The 16946-nt window shown below is 41.2% G+C and overlaps 2 protein-coding genes across 4 annotated transcripts; one reads left to right on the forward strand and one right to left on the reverse strand.

The window, feature by feature from the left end:
• Positions 1 to 194: 194 nt before the first annotated feature.
• LOC118690582 (nicotinamide riboside kinase 2-like) lies at positions 195 to 3028 on the reverse strand. The gene is made up of 8 exons (XM_036389386.2): positions 2882 to 3028; positions 2644 to 2734; positions 2220 to 2265; positions 1894 to 2080; positions 1585 to 1656; positions 785 to 891; positions 493 to 584; positions 195 to 385 (listed from the first exon to the last, which is right to left on the reverse strand). The coding sequence occupies exons 1-8, from the start codon at positions 2905 to 2907 to the stop codon at positions 380 to 382; spliced, it is 627 nt and encodes a 208-aa protein (XP_036245279.1). The 5' UTR covers positions 2908 to 3028; the 3' UTR covers positions 195 to 379.
• A 2474-nt stretch (positions 3029 to 5502) lies between these two features.
• LOC118690664 (CDC42 small effector protein 2-B-like) lies at positions 5503 to 11388 on the forward strand. Of its 3 annotated transcripts, none has more exons than XM_036389528.2 (4): positions 5503 to 6128; positions 7552 to 7758; positions 8185 to 8286; positions 8822 to 11388. In XM_036389528.2, the coding sequence occupies exons 2-4, from the start codon at positions 7705 to 7707 to the stop codon at positions 8894 to 8896; spliced, it is 231 nt and encodes a 76-aa protein (XP_036245421.1). In that variant the 5' UTR covers positions 5503 to 6128; positions 7552 to 7704; the 3' UTR covers positions 8897 to 11388. The 3 variants fall into 3 exon arrangements, with proteins under 3 accessions (XP_036245421.1, XP_036245424.1, XP_036245422.1); XM_036389531.2 differs by having other exon boundaries at positions 5503 to 6112; XM_036389529.2 differs by having other exon boundaries at positions 5503 to 6068.
• Positions 11389 to 16946: the final 5558 nt, after the last annotated feature.

The raw sequence follows: 16946 nt of genomic DNA on the forward strand, positions 1-16946 counted from the left end.
GCCTAATTCTTAGAGGAATGCATGCAGAGTTTTGAAAGCAGAGAAGTCAAAGCAGTGTGTGTGTATATAGATACACACACTCTCCTAGGACAGCTGAACCACTTCACATCAGTTCCACTGTAATGTTTTAACCTGTGACTCTAAGAACATCATGGAAAGAGTCACCTGAGAAGGCAAACTAGACTGAAGCAAAATTTAGGATCACAGACAAGGGGGAAGTGCTTTTTAATTATGGCCATACAGAACTCAGTTTTCAAGGGAAAGGTTGAACAAAGTTGAATTTGGGAGTTGAGTCTTCACAGAAGCTGGAACTTTAGAGGCAGTCAGGTAGACAGCGTGGAGCAAACAGGAATTATCTTCACTCACAAGAATCAGCAGCTTATTTCTAAACAAAAAAATAGATGTGAACATATTTTGAGTTACAGCTTCATACTTTCTAACACAGGTTTTAAGATGTTTGCCTTTGAATTGCAACATAACCTGGACACATACCTGGGTGTTAAGCAGTTCTTCAATCTTATTCTGGATCTGTCCATACACATCATTAAACAGCTCCTCCTTTGATTTTGTCCCATTCAAATGCACTTAAAGAAAGTAAAATAAGAAAACTGTAACAATGTCTCTGTATGCTTGCCAGATCCTCACTTAAAAAGCATGCACCTAGCTGGCATCAGAGAAATATACTCCCTCTACCTGCCTCACCTCCCCTCATGCATCTAACCAGTATGTATTGCACAGGTTTGAAAAGCAATCTCATAAAGTGCTGTTGTCATTAAAGACATACCCACATCAACTCCAAGTTCTTCCATTATCTTCCTGTGCTTGATGTACATAGGCCAAACGTGGCCATCAAACAATCCAGGTGGATCCGGTACAGTGTAATTCCTTGAACTGTAAATTAAGGCATTGTTACACACAAGTACTCCAATAACAATTCAGGGAAATGACAGATCCTTCATTTGGCTTCTCTACACATTAGCCTAAGCCCATTGACTCCAGTTTGATGCCTGAGCTTATCAGGAGTTCGGAGTTAGCAAGAGCTGCAAGCATCAATTTATGCAAATAAACTGAAATTTGATGTGCAGGTTAAAAGTGATTAAAATGCAAAAGGAGCTCCCAAGACAGACTGATCTAAATATTGGTGAATAAACTCTTAAAAGCTTTAGCAGAACTTTGGGTAAATTAGCTGTCTGCTTATTCCTCTTGAAACATAATTTAAGTTTTTATTTGCAGTAAGAACAGAGTATGTGTGCAACAACACAGCCAAATGTAAAACCTCAGATGATTTGAGACCTGGGAACTGTGTAACTGGAAAACCAGCATAGTAGAAAGCCTAGTGAAAGGTGTGTGCAGAAACGGAGCGTTACATACACGACACAACAGCTTGGTGGGAAGTCATAGGTCAGTTTGGTGAAGGAAGCTACAGTATTCTAACTCAGCAGCTACATTTGCCTTTATTCCTTCTCATCTAAAAGCTTCAGAGAAACAAAGCCTTGAATGGGTAATGCTAAAGTCTTTTAAAGTCTTTGAAAGTATTACTTGAATGAGTTAGATGTTATTGGGCTAGAACTCAGGCAAACTTACCTTCTTCTCCTTTTACACTCTTCATATGGAATGGAAAGAAAGTACCGATGGTGGAACACATCAATCAGTGGCCTGAAAGAGACACCTGTTTAGTTACACCTCGACTAATTAGTAGCAAAACCCAGAAAAGTAAAACTATATCCATTTCCTGTACTTAGAGCCACCTTTAGACTTATGACAACTAAACTTGGCAGTAGTCAATGCCAGCTATTAACTCTTGGTTTAGAAATGTCTTTTTATTCCCTTGGAGGTTTGCCCATTACATAAAATAATGTAAAAATCTAAATGTATGAAGGTGCAATTGATTACCTGTAGGTATAAAGTAGGAAACCTTCAACAATAAGAATGTGGATTGTTTCATCTTCTCTCTCCTTATCTTCCAAGATCTGGGCATCCAGTGTGTTGTTGATCCCATGAGAACGTTCAAACTTGACTGGGTTTTTTATCCAAGCATTTATGGTACTCATCATAGCTTCCATATCTAATGCACTAATCACTAAGACAAAACAGACAACTATCATTAAGCAGCAATTAAATATCATCTAGTGATACAGTCAGTACAAAACAGTGCACATAAAGAATCAATATAGTCTAAGATTTTGAGTTATGCTTTGAAAACACTAACAAAGGCTTACCATCGTACTGTTTAAACCCATCTTCAACTTCTATCTCATCTTGGGGCTGAAACAGTAACAAGAAAAAAATAAACAAACCTGCTTGGTCAGGACAACTACTGAGAAGCTCAATACCCGTTTCAAAGCAAGATTCAAGATCCAAACCCTGAAGCTACAAAGGGGAATCTTAGCCCTCCACCAGTTTCCTTTGCATGCAGATAAAACGAGCGGTACGATAAAGCCGCCTGCTCCTCTATCTTCCCACGGACACGAGCACGGAAGCCGTGGGGACCCGCTCTAGCGCAGCCTTATCCGGCCCCGCCGGGAGCGCACAGCCACGGGCAGGGCGGCGCAGGGCGGGCAGCGCGCCAGCAGCGCGGGCGGAAGCCCGCGGGGGTCACCCCGCGCCCTCCCGCGGCCTGCAGGGGCCGGCGGGCGCGCTCACCTTGAAGAAGTCATCCTGGTGCACCACGCTGCAGTTGGGCAGGGCCCGCATCAGCCGGCGGGTCAGCGTGGTCTTGCCGCCGTTGGTGACCCTGCGGCGAGAGCGCGGCCGTCGGGAAGCGCCACGTGGGGCCGGTCCACCCCCCCACCCCCACTGCGGCACCGGGAGGGGCCGGGACGAGAGACCCGCGCCCGTCCCGCGGCCCGAGCCGCCGTCCCTGCCCGGTCCCGGCTCTCACCCGCCGATGCCGATGATGATGTTCATGGCGCGTCCGGCGGCCGCCCGGCCCGACTCCTACTGCCTGTTTCTGAGGGGCGGGGGGGACCCGGTGTCTCCGGTACCGGCCGTCTAGGTGCCTGAGCCGGGACCCGGGCAGAGGGAAGGAAGGGGCCGGAGAAAGAGGAGAAGGTGGAGAGGGGAGAAGCCAAACGTCAACTGCTGGGCAGCGCCATGATCGCTCAGAGCAGCAGCAGGGCCGGTCCGCGCCGCGCCGCGCGCTCCGCAAAGGGGGGCGGTGCCCGCGCGCGCGCGCCTTCCGCTCGCGCTCCGCCGCGCCCATTGGGCGGCCGCCTCCGCCGCGCAGCCAATAGGAGGCGGCGGGACGCGAGCGGCGAGCGGCGATTGGCTGGGGCGCGCTCACTCACGTCCGGCCGTGTTACAGCGCGACCGCTCGGGGGAGCTCGACGGCCTCGGCGCCGGGGAAGGGCGGAGGCGGGAACGGTGGGGGCGTGGCGCCCCCTGCTGGCTCTGGGACGCGCGCTCCCCTCCTGTGAGGGCGGAGTTGCGGCAATGCCGGGCGCTCGGGCCTGACGGAGGTTCGGCTGGACCCCGCTCCGGACACCGGCCCGGTTCTGCAGGTTCTGCAGTGAGGAGCTGCGCCGGGGCCGACACCGGCCGTGGCTCCCCGTGAGGGCGCGCGAGGCTCCTGAGGGAGCGGCGGGGCGCCCCCTCCCGCTGTCCCGGGCAGCCCCGCGAGCATCGCTGGGTCAAGGTCACGGCGCCTCCGCGGGCCGGGCCGGGGCCTCGGGAGGCCCGGGGAACACCGACCGCGATATCGACACCGAGAGATTCTCCTCTGTAGCCCTCTCTAAATAAGGGCAATTACTGCTTTTCCTGCTGCCCTCATATGCTTTTCCTTGGCTGTCACGTTTCGCTCCTCTGCTGTGCCTGAGGAACTCTACCGTTTGCTTTTTTTCCTTCTGTAAAGAAGGGAAATTTATGATCATAGCTTTTTTTTAGTAACAGTAAATTTCATAATTTACAAGCCACTTAGTCCGTTCAACATGTTTACATTATTGGCGGTGGATGTGTTGCCAACCATTTGCTTGTTTTTTTTCATTATTTTTACTGTTTTTTTCTGGTAAAACTGCAAGCAAACCTTAGTTGCTTTCTCTTGCAGTTGTTTTAACTTCCAAACAGAACACACACTTTGGTCTCTTGGCTTTTCTTCTTATTTTAAGGGGAACAGACACTTAGTTGAAAATAAATTTTTATTTTCAAGATTAAGGTAATTTAGCTCATTTTCACTTTTAAACAGAGGGACTGCCTTTTTGTGGTTTAGGGGGTTTTAAGTGTAAGGAGGTTTTTTGGTGTCTTTTTTATTTTTGGTTAGTTGGTTTGGTTTCGAAGAATTATTTTTTAATATATGTCTACTTAGCTTTGGAAAGAAGGGTGTCCTCAGAGAGTATATCCAAATTTCTTAGGTTAAAAATCCTACACAAGTAGGATTCTAAAATCCTACACAGGTAAAACCTTATTCCCAGCTTTCTGCAAAGCTCCAGGATGGTAGACCAATATATGCATTTATGATACATAGTAGCATTATTATTATATCGTTTGAGGAATGCATCCCTGTAATGTGTACATACACTGGTAAAATCAGAATGCAGCTAAGTTCACTCTACAGCAGATTTTAGCTGTTTTGGCCCCAAGGTTCTTCCAAAGTCTAAATAATTGTTTTGTACTCTTCACCTTTTTACCAAGCAAGATGCACTCTCCAAGTTTCACACTCAAAACTAATACAAGTTTTGCTGTCTTTTGCCACACCTTGTCATTCAAGTATGTAAACATACAACAGTTTGAGGATTTTAACATGATGTTGATGTCAAGCGAGCAAAGGAGGGATAATGAACAAATTAGAAGCATGGTGGTTTTTAGAAAGGCACTTAGGCTGAAATACACTGCTCCTTGCATGAACTCAGCACTGACAGAGCTGGAGTGAAAATGACAGCAAGTGGGCCCAGCAGAAATCCCAGTTGAACACTGAGCTGGGGCAGGGGGATGGCAGCCTGTGACAATATTCACTAACTGTACCCTCATTGTCCGGCACTAACAGCTCGAGGCAAGGATTTTGCATGATCTGACCTTGAGTCTAAAGGCCAGTTGGGAAGAATAATTATCTTTAGTGATGTTATTTATCAACATTACCATATGTCTCCCCTGATTATGTAAAGACTCAGGTTTTTGGTTCAATTCAGGCCAATATTTTCCATTGATATTTTACAAGTAAAATACAAGAAGACTTTGAATACTTTTTAATACACAGCAATGGTAGGAGAAATTGATTGTTACACTCGGAGAAGTTTATCTCAGCATTCCCAAAGCTCTGGGGCACTTTAAGTCCCGGGCTCCAGCAGGGCTGTGCATCCTGCCAGCACATCCAGGGCCGTGTCTGCGCGTGCTAGCCATTCCCAGGCCCTTTGTCTCCTCGCCTGGATGATACTGCTGCCATGGTGAAAAACAGAGAGAAAGAACAACAGGATATTGTCCCGTTCTGGTCTGTGTGCCAACTGTGACAAAATGTTGTTTTCTCCTTGCTTCGGGGATTCTTGTTGGCTTTTGCTTGTCTTTGGTGAGCCTGGAAACATTAAGATGTTTTTAAATTCTTCTGGTTATTGTGGAAACCTTGAGTCTCTGGGAGCAAGGTGGTGTCCCATGCCCTGGCACAAACGTTCCTGTCCTGGGGGATGATTCTCTGAGTCATGCAGAGGAAAAGAAGCGTTCTGATGTAAAAGACAACAGGAAGGCGTTCAGCACGCCGTGTGCCAGCAGGACACCTGCAGAGCTGCCGCAGGGTGGAAGTGAGCCACAGGCTGCATGGGGAGTGCTGAGAAAACTGCACGGCTGCACAAATCTGACGCCAGAGCAGGGCTCTATTTTTGGTCTCCTCTCTGCGTTTCTGACACCTGTAGGAACGCGTGAAGTGCACTGGAGACTTGTGCAGCACCTCCCGGAGCGGAGGAGCCGCCGCAGGGCATGGGAGCGCAGCGGAGCGTTCTTGCTTAGCCAACAGGACTAATTATAACCCAGGAATATGAACTGTAAATGTGCTGAAGCTGCCAAGACGGGAGCTGGGTGTGTGCCAGCGCTTGAATGAGGACACACCATCCTGTCAGGACTCTCCGGGAGCAGCAGGCAGCGCCGAGGTACGCACGGAGCCCCACGCGGGGAGATGGACACACACACAGGGGTACGGCAGGAGGACGGTAGGCGCTCAGCTGGTGCTTGGGGATGGGCACAGGGTCCGTCAGTCACTCTGCTTTCCGAATAGGTGATCTCTGTGCACTGACACACTTAAGAAAAGCTTAGCTTTGATGTGGTCTCGTTAACATGCAACAAACCCCAAAAATCCGCAGTTAATGTGAAGTGCTGGCAAAAGCTTTGACTTGTGCTTGTCTTTATGGTTGTGTGAACCACTGTCCCTCTCGGTGGTGGTAAAGACCATTGTGAGGGCATGAGGTGAAAAATTATAATTGAGGCAGATAATGAATTGTATTAAAACCACCTAGGACAAACTGGAATAATATAAGACATTCTGCAGAAATGTATCATATAGACTACTTAAAACAAAGGGGCAGACATAGCATGCTTTGAAAGATAAATCACAGAAATTTTAAAAATCTGCTTGAAGTGAGACGTGATGAAATGTGAGAAAGCCACAAAAGTGAAAGAAATAGATGTGGTAATTACATAATTGTGGGACTACATAAGAAATGCCTATGAAGGAGGAAATGCCTATGAAGCTTATGCTGGTCTGCTGTGAAAGCTTTAGTGGGGGTTCAGAAAGACTGAATTGATGAAACTATACTGTTTAACTTCTGTTAAGCTGTAAGCTTCAAAAAAATAACAAAACTTTCTTTAACGAACAGTTGTGATATTGTTTTAATGATCTGGGGTATGAAAAATTTGATAGGAAAGGCTACTCTATAACCCAAGGCTTGCTTTCAATAAAGATACGTTAAAAAAAAAAAAGTCAGTAACTACTAAAAGTTGGGCTGTCTCCTGGCTTCATGCTACTTAGGGTCAGTGAGTTTCTTGGTTGTGTCTCCAGTTCAGGATTGCTTTGTTAATATTTTGATACATTCTGGGAAGTTCTAGCCTCTGATGCATGGTTGTCTTGCTGGTATGCAAGGCTTTTATTTTCTCTTTTAAGGGCTATTTGGAATTGTAGAAGGCTCTTTGCTTTGAGCTTTTCCCTATCTAAGTAGAGTAACCATACATATGTAAGGCCTCAGTTTGTAAATGTTAGCAGGTTAATCTGTTCAAAGCTGGTTTCTTACAGAACAGTAAAGTTTCATAACTTAAATTACTTATAAAAATAATTCATAAGTATTGCTTAGCTTTGATTATAACCAGATCACAGACTGTAAAACAAGACTTGACTTAATTCTAGCACTGATTTAATCACCTTTCTATAAAGAACTTCCAATACTGTCTGTAAATATGCAGAATTCTTAACCCTGATTTGTGACGTGAACATAGTGATTTTAAATTGATGCTCCTCTCCTTTACAGGAGTGTTTAAGAATGCAACAGTCTTGGTTTAGTCTTAGGAACTGCCTATTGCTCAATAACTGTTACAAAACTTTGATATATTTTAATATAAATTTAAATATTAATCTCTTTGCAGGTATACTTATCAGATGCATTCTGTGATCTCTACCAGTGAACCTGCACAAGCATTTCCTTTCTAAGCTCACTCTAGGAACTGTACTGTCCTTGCACTGCTTGAACTCCCAGAGAATTGCACTTAACGAGACCTTTTTACCTACTGAGAAATATAATGACTGAGTTCCTGGTTTGTTTTAACTGGTGCAATGGTGAACAGCCCCCACCGGTAGGTAGATGCACAACTGCCACCCTTTATTGGATATGAAATTTTGTCTTCCAGTTACGTGGGAGCACTTTCATTGCTGTTGTTTTGATTAGTTTGGGCAAAGTAATGCAAAAGCTAAAACCAGTCCTGTTAAGCTATGTTTGAACTGTGTGTTCTTTGCCAGAAACTTAGACAGTGTGACTGTTTGCAGTTCTCAGGCCCTGACTTTCCAGCAGTAAAGAAAGCTTTTGCTGGTATTCAATTAGCAGGAATAAAAGTGACTTTCATAGTGTCCTACTGTGAACAGTCTGACACTTCAGCCTGCTTGCCATGAGGTGTCATTTGGAGTCAGTCCTGGCTATCTATTTTTATCTTGGCTACTTGTTTCTGGCTGAAGGCTGCTGATGTTTTCTGAATAGAGACCTAAGATATTTTATTTTCTCACAGAAGAGGCGCCGGAGGCTGGACCGGAATATGATAGGAGAGCCCATGAACTTTGTGCACACTGCGCACATCGGGGCCAGGGAGATGAGCAGTGACTATTCCTCAGTAAGTGGGCACTCTGGGGGGGGAGAGGCACACATCTCCCCTCAGTAACCTGCAGAGCAGGTAGCTAATAAAATACTAGGTAATTATAACACAGAGAAAAATCTTGAGGGTTTGTTTTTTTCATCAATAGAGTAGCATCAGAACAGAACTGTCTTTTGGCTTGTAAATATGAGATACTGTGGGAGATACACTGAGAAGGAAATGCTCATTTCCTCAGTATCTTTGCACACTATGAGAACTTTTGGATGCAGATTCTATGGATGCACTTGATACTAGAACCAAATCACCTTGAAGTCAAAGCTGTGGAGGGTGAGGGATGTAAGAATAAGTGGATTTTGTATAGCAAAATGGATCTCAAACACTGACTTAAAAGAGTATTTAACAGTCCTGGATTTAGTTATTATTTCTCCCTACTCTTGGGACTCAGCACTGCAAACATAAGGCCCACCTGCCCTCTCAAATTGATGCCTTTAATAATTGCTCTGGCAACCAGAATTTATAAGATGTGTCTTTTAATAGGCTTTTTTTTTCCTAGGCTGTGTCAATTCAGGACCACATGAAGTCTAAAGGAGGCTACACAAATGGGACTTCTGCAACTGTTGAAATATAGGAAACTGAGAGAAAGCTGAAATCTGCTCTGTCTTATAAGGACTCCCTGGACTAGACTGTGCTTTCATATTCTCTAAAACCTTGTTATCATGGAGTAGGGAGAGTACCTGAATTAAAAATAGGTCAGTACAAGCTTTGGTGTTCTTTGCACAATATCATCTGAAGGAGTTATTGTAAATTATCCTTAAAATGGTCTTTCATGGTAGTGTTGTAGTAACAACTGTAATTTGTCACTGTGGATGACTTCCTAACTCTGTCCCAAAAGCTTCTCGAAGCTTTCATATCAGATGGGATTGGAGGTCAGTATGAATTGTCTGGAATTTTGGCATCTTTTTCTCCTCTCAGGAAATGCAGAGGACATTTAATTGGAAGGTATCGCATGATTTCACTTCTTACATGGGCTAAACTGAGTTGCTAAGTATGACCTTGTAGCTGTCAGATAACTTTGGACCTGTTTTTTAGATGCTTTACAACCTAATGCATAAATCTTTGGTATTTTTTAATGCCTTTTGGTAGTGAATGAACTCTAATGTAGGATAGTTAGCTGAGTCTGCAAAACACAGTGAAACTTCTGCCTTGCCGAGATAACACTTTCGTATCTAAAAATGGAGCTTTTGCAAACATTCAGACTCTGAAATGAGACTTAGAGCAAGAGCTGTGTCCCTCAGTGACTGGGCTGCCTCCCATCCATGCACACACACAATTACTGCAACACAGCTAATTGTACCTGCCAGTTAACTTCCAGTGGTGCTACAATATGGTAACAAGTGTGTGTTAGTTGTGCTTGACTACCATTGAATTTTAAACTAAACACGTTTAAGATCCCTCTCTTTGTTACCTCTCTGTAACTGTAACCACACAGGACTTCAAGGGATATCTTGCTTGTCTTTCTGGCTCCTTAATTTCAAGACTGTCTGTTTTATATGAAATTGATCTTTTCTTGCATGTGGTGTAAGTGATATGGCCATGAGAAGGACACACATTTAAAGAAAATTTAAAGAAAATTTAAAGAAAATTGTGAAAAGTTGCAGGAGAGTATTAAATGGAAACAGCACTTTGCAGAGTTCCAGCACTTCATAAATATTTAAATAAATATCCATAAATATTTAGACATACTCAAACTACAGTTTATTACTTAGTTCTTATTCATCTTTCTATTAAGTGACATGACAAAACTGCTGAAGCAGGACTCGGTTTTAGTCTTACCCAATCACTGCCAATTGTTCCCCAGCTCAGAATTCTGTATGACTGCCATTGTAGAAACAGGAAATCTGCTTGCTCTCATGGGATTAACTAATTATAAGTGTTTAAATTGATGCCATATCAGCACAAGTTATGCTGGAAGTCAGCAAACTCTGCCCTTGCTCTCGGCAGAAGATCAGTTACGAACTTTTTTCCATTTACAAAAAATTATAGCTGTCAAATCTTTTAACTTGTGTGATTCTGTTTCTAGTTGTGATACTTCCTAAATCTAGGCTGCTGGCTTTGCTGAATTGTTAGGCTGCCTTTTCTGAGTATACTAGGGAACTTAAAACATGAATGGTAGCTCCGTGTTTCTGGATATGTTCAAAAAACCAGCTTTTCCCCTCCCCCATATTTTATCTTTTAGGTACAAAAAGGAAGAGGGAGTATTGCTTTCTGTAACAGTCAACAGCTGATCATAACATTCTGTAACCACATAAGAGAAATCTAATATCCATGTCTTGCTAGATCCTTACCCTTGAATTAGAATGCACACCAAATTTTAATATATTTTAAAATTAGCATCGTTGACTGTACATTTAGCTTTTGCAAGTCTTTTACATTTCTGTCTTTTAACTTGAGATATACTCTAACAGCCTAGTTAAGATGCAGAGTTTAAAGAATCTAAATCCTATATAGTGTTGAGGAAGCAGAAAGTGGCCAAGTTGTTTGAAAGAATAGATTCTAATTAATCTGCTATTATATAGTTAATGCATTCAGTTATCTATACCTGCCCAGAAAAAGTGGTGATAGGACAGTTGTCATGAAGAAAATGGGCTGTGTTTTGTGAACACTGTAAGAAAGCACATTGAACAGGAGTTTGGGTTTCTTGAAGACCCATTCAGCAGATTTAAAATTAGTGGTATAACTAGAAATAAAGGTGTTGGTGAATATTTCAGTTCTTCTCTCTAAAAATAAACGAATAGAAAATTTGTTATTAAACACCTATTTAGAGAAAAATCCTAGTTTTGATCATGTAAACCAAGTAGCACTATCTGGTGTGAAAGTAACCTATTTTCATCAGACTATATAATATTATATAGGACCATAATAAAGTGCAGCATCATTAAAAAGAAATGTTTTGCTAGTACATGAAAAGTATCATTACTTTTAAAAATCTAACAAACATAACACATGTCTTAGGGCTTAGGTATTTTTTGTTTTATATTTAGAAACCTTATGTACCTGTAATCTGTCATGTAACTCAGTATGAGTCTATCTTATGAGTTATAATAAATATGTTGAACTGGGCACTTCACTCTTTTCATATTGTGGAAAATGTTGATACTTTCTCTGCACCAAAAACCTGTTGGTTAAGTGGATGGATCAGCATGGCTTGAACTTTTATTGCACAGAATGAAATTTCTCCACTAGAGAGCACAATTTTACATCAAGTCTTCTCTGTTCTATGCAAGCTCTTACTCCACTGTGGGGTTTGGTGGATTTTTGAGCTTGACTGAAATAAAATACAGAAATAATACCAATTGATCAAACTTTTTAATTTACATTGTAGGCTGTGAAGACCTTACATCAAGACAATCAAGAAACACTGCAGGTCTGACATGATGCCATTTTATGGTTTCTTTTTTTAGTCAGAAGTAAAATAACTTGCAAGCAGAGCAGGATCAACTGGTTTTTATGTAGTCTGGCAGAGTCTTAGCACTGTTTGCTTCCTTGAGAAAAAAAATTTGGGATGGGGAGGTATTTTCAATTCTTGCTCTCTTATCCCTTGATGTTCCTGCTAGGCTTTACTGACTGTTCTGTAATACTGCATACACCTGTGGTCAGTATATAGAAAAGGTATTTGTCTTTTTCACAGCCTAATATGTCTTTTTTATCTCCTGCAGAGCAACTTTATACAATTACAGGGTGTCAATGCTATGCTCCAAGTTGCCTGTGATATGATAACTTGCAACCCACACATGTGGCACTATTCCTTTGTATGCTCTTGCCATATTGGACTACCTGGTGCTGTTATAGCTTCCACTCTGTGTAGACAAAACATGTTGAGAGATTAATAAATACCCTTAATCTTACTATGCCAGTAAGAATAAGCACAATTTAACAGTGTTAAAATCCATGTTCATGAAATTCATTACATGCTACTAAATATAGTATCACTGGAAAAAGAAACTCCAATCTGTCAGTGAAAGATGATTAAATGGCTGCTCCTGACCATGTTTGGATTTACTTTGCCGTCAGCACTGTGACACTGCCTTGAAAAGCCAACAGCTGAAGATAAGAAACAATCTTGTCTGCCTTTCATAATTGCTGTGGAACTACAGAAAGAAAACAGTGCTATTTTACAGTGATGCTAAAATATTCTCTGGTGGATGGGTTCCTGTAAGACTTCCAGATACGTTGTGGTTAATGCTTAAAATTCAAAATTTTAGCTGCTTACCTCTAAAGGTGGAGTCCTGAGTGCCTAAAGAGATGCTGTAAGTGGTTGGTGCCTGGACTTCTACAGATAAACTGTCTTTCCTTCATACACAGTGATTTGTCTAACACAGAAGACACAAAGTACTTAGACCAGTAGTTTTCCTGTTAATATTTATGTGCTTACACTGTATATGTAAAAGGTTTCTCATCCTGTACAAAATAGGTCCTCTCTAACAATTGCTCTGTTGGACAGTTGTTTCCTCAACAGTGCATTAAGCTGTGGAATTAAACCTTTCATCACACACAGCTCTAAGCCAGTTTTTCTTTGCTATGGGAAAGCATAAAATCCCCTTGTTATTGCTTAACTCTTCCTACTGCAGGGAAGGTGTTGAAGAGCTAACAGGCTGATCAGGAATTACAGAAAAAATGAGGTATGGAAGTGAGGGAGATTTAGCCACAGAGAGGCAATGTGGTGCACATTAATGAGGAAGGAGCAGAACATGCTCATGTTGACGTTTCTTATCTGCAATGCACAAGACAGCTTTGATATCAGTTGGAAAATACCCATAATATGTGCATAATTGGTATATGGAGGAAATTAGGCACTTAAATGCATGACTAAGCTGGGACTTTGAGACACAGATTGCCAATATAACTTTAATGAATGGTAGTATCCTCTTCCTGCAGTGGCTTACAAAGCTGTTTTCAGAAAGTACAGAGCCACCCACAAAGGTAACTCTGGTTTCAACAGTTGCAGACTGATGTCATGTTTATGTTTGAAAGACATGAGGGATTTTTCTCTTTTTTTTTCTGCTATTTGTGAGGTTGTAGATGCTCTAAATTCCAAGGCTTGCTGCACCCACTGGAACACTAGCCAAATAAAAACTAACATTAATACAAAACAGCAGTAGTAAAACTGTATCTGCCTTTGGTCCACTGCAGTGCCAAAACTTCAGGGAAATGAACTAGATCCAGCTGATACTCAGATTCCAGGTATTGGGAGGATATGGTCAGATTGGAGTGAAAGGTCATGAAGAATTCCTTGTGCCTGAGGAAGTTTGGGTGACAGTTTGATGGACTCTGCAGGCTGAGATGCCTACTAAGACTATACCAGATTTCCATCAATACTTTTTCTCCTGCTGTTGTGTAGAGAATGGGAAGATGAAACAAAATAGTGAAAGCACTTTGAGTAGACAGGGATGTTACTGGTATGTGTTCTTGTGCCAAAAAAGCTCCCAGCTTGAGGTGCTTGATACTGCAGCACAGCCCCTGTCTGCACCTGGGAGCTCAGAGAGGGACAAGCTCACAACTAAAAGCTGTGTCCCTTCAGGGAGGATGAGGTACAGGGCACCCCTGGCATGGTCTGCTTTGGCCTCTGCACTGCCTGAACCCAGCTTATCATGTGGCTGTCACTGGTTCCTTACATCCTGTTAAGTGCATCCCATTAGCATGACCAACATCCTAAAATGATACCCAAAACCTTAGTTTAAGTGGAAGTTCTCTTAACCCAGTTTTAATGTGAGAGAGTAGTAATGGCTGGACAAGAACCACAGCTTTGAGGTGTCTGTTGAGACCTCTGCAATGAATTACTCATGAAATCAAGGCCATGAAACTGTGTTGAAACTACTTTATTCAGTAAACCTTTTAAGTTTTTATTGTTATTAAAACAATATAAAGGGGAAGAATATTCTAACAAATGTTAAGTTTCCTCTAATATTTGCATATGAATCCAAACTGAACAAAACCAAGGTTATTATTACTAAGGGCCCATCCTAATTCAGAGGCAAAAAAAAAGTTGAATCATGTATTTTACTGTTTTAATATATTTGTTTTAATATATATGTATATATTTAGACCATCTTAAGTAATGTGTAAGGAAATAAGCCATTCTTTTAAACTGAAATTAGTATGATTGCTCTGGCTTACTGAAAATTTAAAAATTGACTTAAAATCTACATTTAAATCACTGGAAAAGAATTAAATGTGCTTTTAAAGCTGACATTGGCCTGTACAAGTGGATGACTAATTAATTTCGTATTTCTTCATCAAAGAGCTAGAAAAAGTGGTTACAGGATTCTTTTTATTTTATATATAATAGTGTATTTACATGCATCTGATCTTGCTGGTGCTTAAAAATAGGTGTACATTTTACATAACTTACATGAGTCTAAATGTGAATGAAGACTGCCCTAATAACCAGTAATTAGTGAGCTGTGTGTTATTAAGGATTCACAGATCTGACAAAACAATGGTATTTATTCTAGTCAGAAATCTGTTTTTAAAAAATTGATCAAATATATGCAAGTTTGAAAGTCTGGACTCAACATGAGCTGAAGCTGCAGATGAATGGTGACAGAAATACCCTTTTAAATGCAGTTACCCACATTTACCCTTGCAGTCTCTACCACCAGGGAATATTAAAACCTGACTCAATGCCTTTGAGGGTGTGACACAAGCTTAACAATGTAATTCAAAAGTAAGGTTCACAGTGCTTCATTAATGCATGCTAATGGTGCCACATAATGGTATATGAGTCAGGCTTTCACTCATTTCTTTCATCTTCTCTCTGCTTCATAATATTCAGTGAACTAGGGTATCTCTTCCTTGCAGAAATTAATATTTACTGGTGTTCAGATAAGGCTGTTGGTACGTGGGGAAAAGTTGCTGAACATGTATTTGTATTAATAAATAGTTCTTAAATGCTGTTATTTGTATGTTTTGGATCAGTCTCTTGCCAGGAGGTGCAGGTCCCATGGGGCTGTTGCACATGTCCCTATTGCTGCCATGTGTGCCCTGTCTCACAGAGACAGCAGGCTTCAGCAACAATGTTTCCTGTACCCATTTAATCAAGAGGTTTCACTGTGTTATTTTGCTGTTTTGTTCCAGACTCCAGCCAAAAAGCTGTGAAAATATGAGGCACTGAAAGAATTAATAGGATGGAGTAAAATGTTTTTTGGTTAAGCTATTTCCTTTTCCTCATCACATGCTTTTTTCTGTCCTACTATTCTGCTGCCTACTAAATTTCTTAGAAATATGTGCAGCATTTGGATCAGTGTTCTTTCTTAGTTCTTAAAAATTAATACATGTTAAAAATTCCTTCATCCCTTTGAAGCTTGTGTATTGATCAATGAACCCCAAATCCCCTCTGTCCTGATACTTGTGTGACATAACTGATAATCAGAGTCTAGCTGCTTTTGCAATCTTAGTCCTCTAAAAATTATGCAATGTTTCTCTAAAACACCTAATACTGATAGCCACCCTTCCACATCTGCCTACCTAGCAAGGAACTATCTTCTGCTTATGGCATTTTATGCAAAATTAACAGAATTAGACAATAATTCAAAGTTAAGCTATTGGAAGAGCGAATTAAATTGCAGAAGGAAATACAGGGAAAGGAATAGAAAAAAGCAGGTTGGTTGGGAGAAGTTTACTGAAAAGCCAAGAGGCTGATCATTATGAAAAAACATAAATTAGCACTTAATGTAATGTTAGAATTAGGAGAACAGCCCTGGAAATGATGGTATTTTAGATTTCTTTCCTTGTGAATGAAATTGTTGGTGTTTAGAAGTGTGTGTAAGTGGTGGAAAATTGCAGAGGGAAGGAAAGGATAATTTCATTATTCCCATGAAGAAGATTTCAATATATGCATACTATTGTTTATTTTCTGTGCTAATTGTTATTTAGATTTGGTTTCCACTTTCTAACTAATATCCTCAATGCCTACATTAAGCATCTCCATTTCTTAACACTTTCAGGAATGCCTTAATTGAGTTAAAGATTTTATTCTGTGCTGATGTTTTGGTTGGGAAAGGGATTTTTCTGAGAGTGGTGTTGCTCTTCTCTCTGATGGGAAGAATTACGGTACAGAAAGGATACAATTCTTGGTACAGATCTTTAGTATCTCTTCATGCATAGGGTTATATTGTTCATTGCAAGTAAGGAACTTGAGGTTTAAAACTGGAGAAAAAGAAAGGATCCTTTAGGCTTTGAAGTCATTATTCAAGCTCTGAATGTTTTTACAGCCTAGATTTCTTCTGCCTGGCATTGGAAATCACATATATGAACAAAATCTAGTTTTCTCAGTGTTGAAATTTGAAAATAGATAATGTTTTTAGTTTTGGTTACATATTACAGCTAATGGTAAAGCCTGGAGACTACTGAAGTTGCCTTTCCAGTGCAGGTATTTCTAACCCACACAGTCCCACTGGACTGCATAATAATGTTTAGTGTAAAAAATGTTTTCACAGTATCTTTAAACAACCATCAAGGCAGGGGACATCAAACCAAACATACATTTTTGAGAGAGCAATTTCCTTTTATTCAGAAGAAATTGTATTCCTTTCTCCTTGGCCCATTTTTATTTCCATCTGTAGACAGAGTAAAAATTGCTGTGTTTTCCTGGGGAACACAAGGAGAAGGATTAGCATGTG

Source organism: Molothrus ater, chromosome 13, assembly GCF_012460135.2.
Source record: "Molothrus ater isolate BHLD 08-10-18 breed brown headed cowbird chromosome 13, BPBGC_Mater_1.1, whole genome shotgun sequence".
Taxonomy (NCBI): domain Eukaryota; kingdom Metazoa; phylum Chordata; class Aves; order Passeriformes; family Icteridae; genus Molothrus; species Molothrus ater.

What these genes read in the sequence shown, in the direction of transcription:
- LOC118690664 (XM_036389528.2), top strand. Translation starts at nt 7,705, where the DNA reads ATGACTGAGTTCCTGGTTTGTTTTAACTGGTGCAATGGTGAACAGCCC. An exon ending in ATGGTGAACAGCCCCCACCG is followed by an intron (nt 7,759 to 8,184) that starts GTAGGTAGATGC and finishes ATTTTCTCACAG; the next exon opens with AAGAGGCGCCGGAGGCTGGA. An exon ending in TGAGCAGTGACTATTCCTCA is followed by an intron (nt 8,287 to 8,821) that starts GTAAGTGGGCAC and finishes TTTTTTTCCTAG; the next exon opens with GCTGTGTCAATTCAGGACCA.
- LOC118690582 (XM_036389386.2), bottom strand. Translation starts at nt 2,907, where the DNA reads ATGAACATCATCATCGGCATCGGCGG. An exon ending in ATCATCATCGGCATCGGCGG is followed by an intron (nt 2,735 to 2,881) that starts GTGAGAGCCGGG and finishes CTCTCGCCGCAG; the next exon opens with GGTCACCAACGGCGGCAAGA. An exon ending in TGGGTTTAAACAGTACGATG is followed by an intron (nt 2,081 to 2,219) that starts GTAAGCCTTTGT and finishes GTTTTGTCTTAG; the next exon opens with TGATTAGTGCATTAGATATG.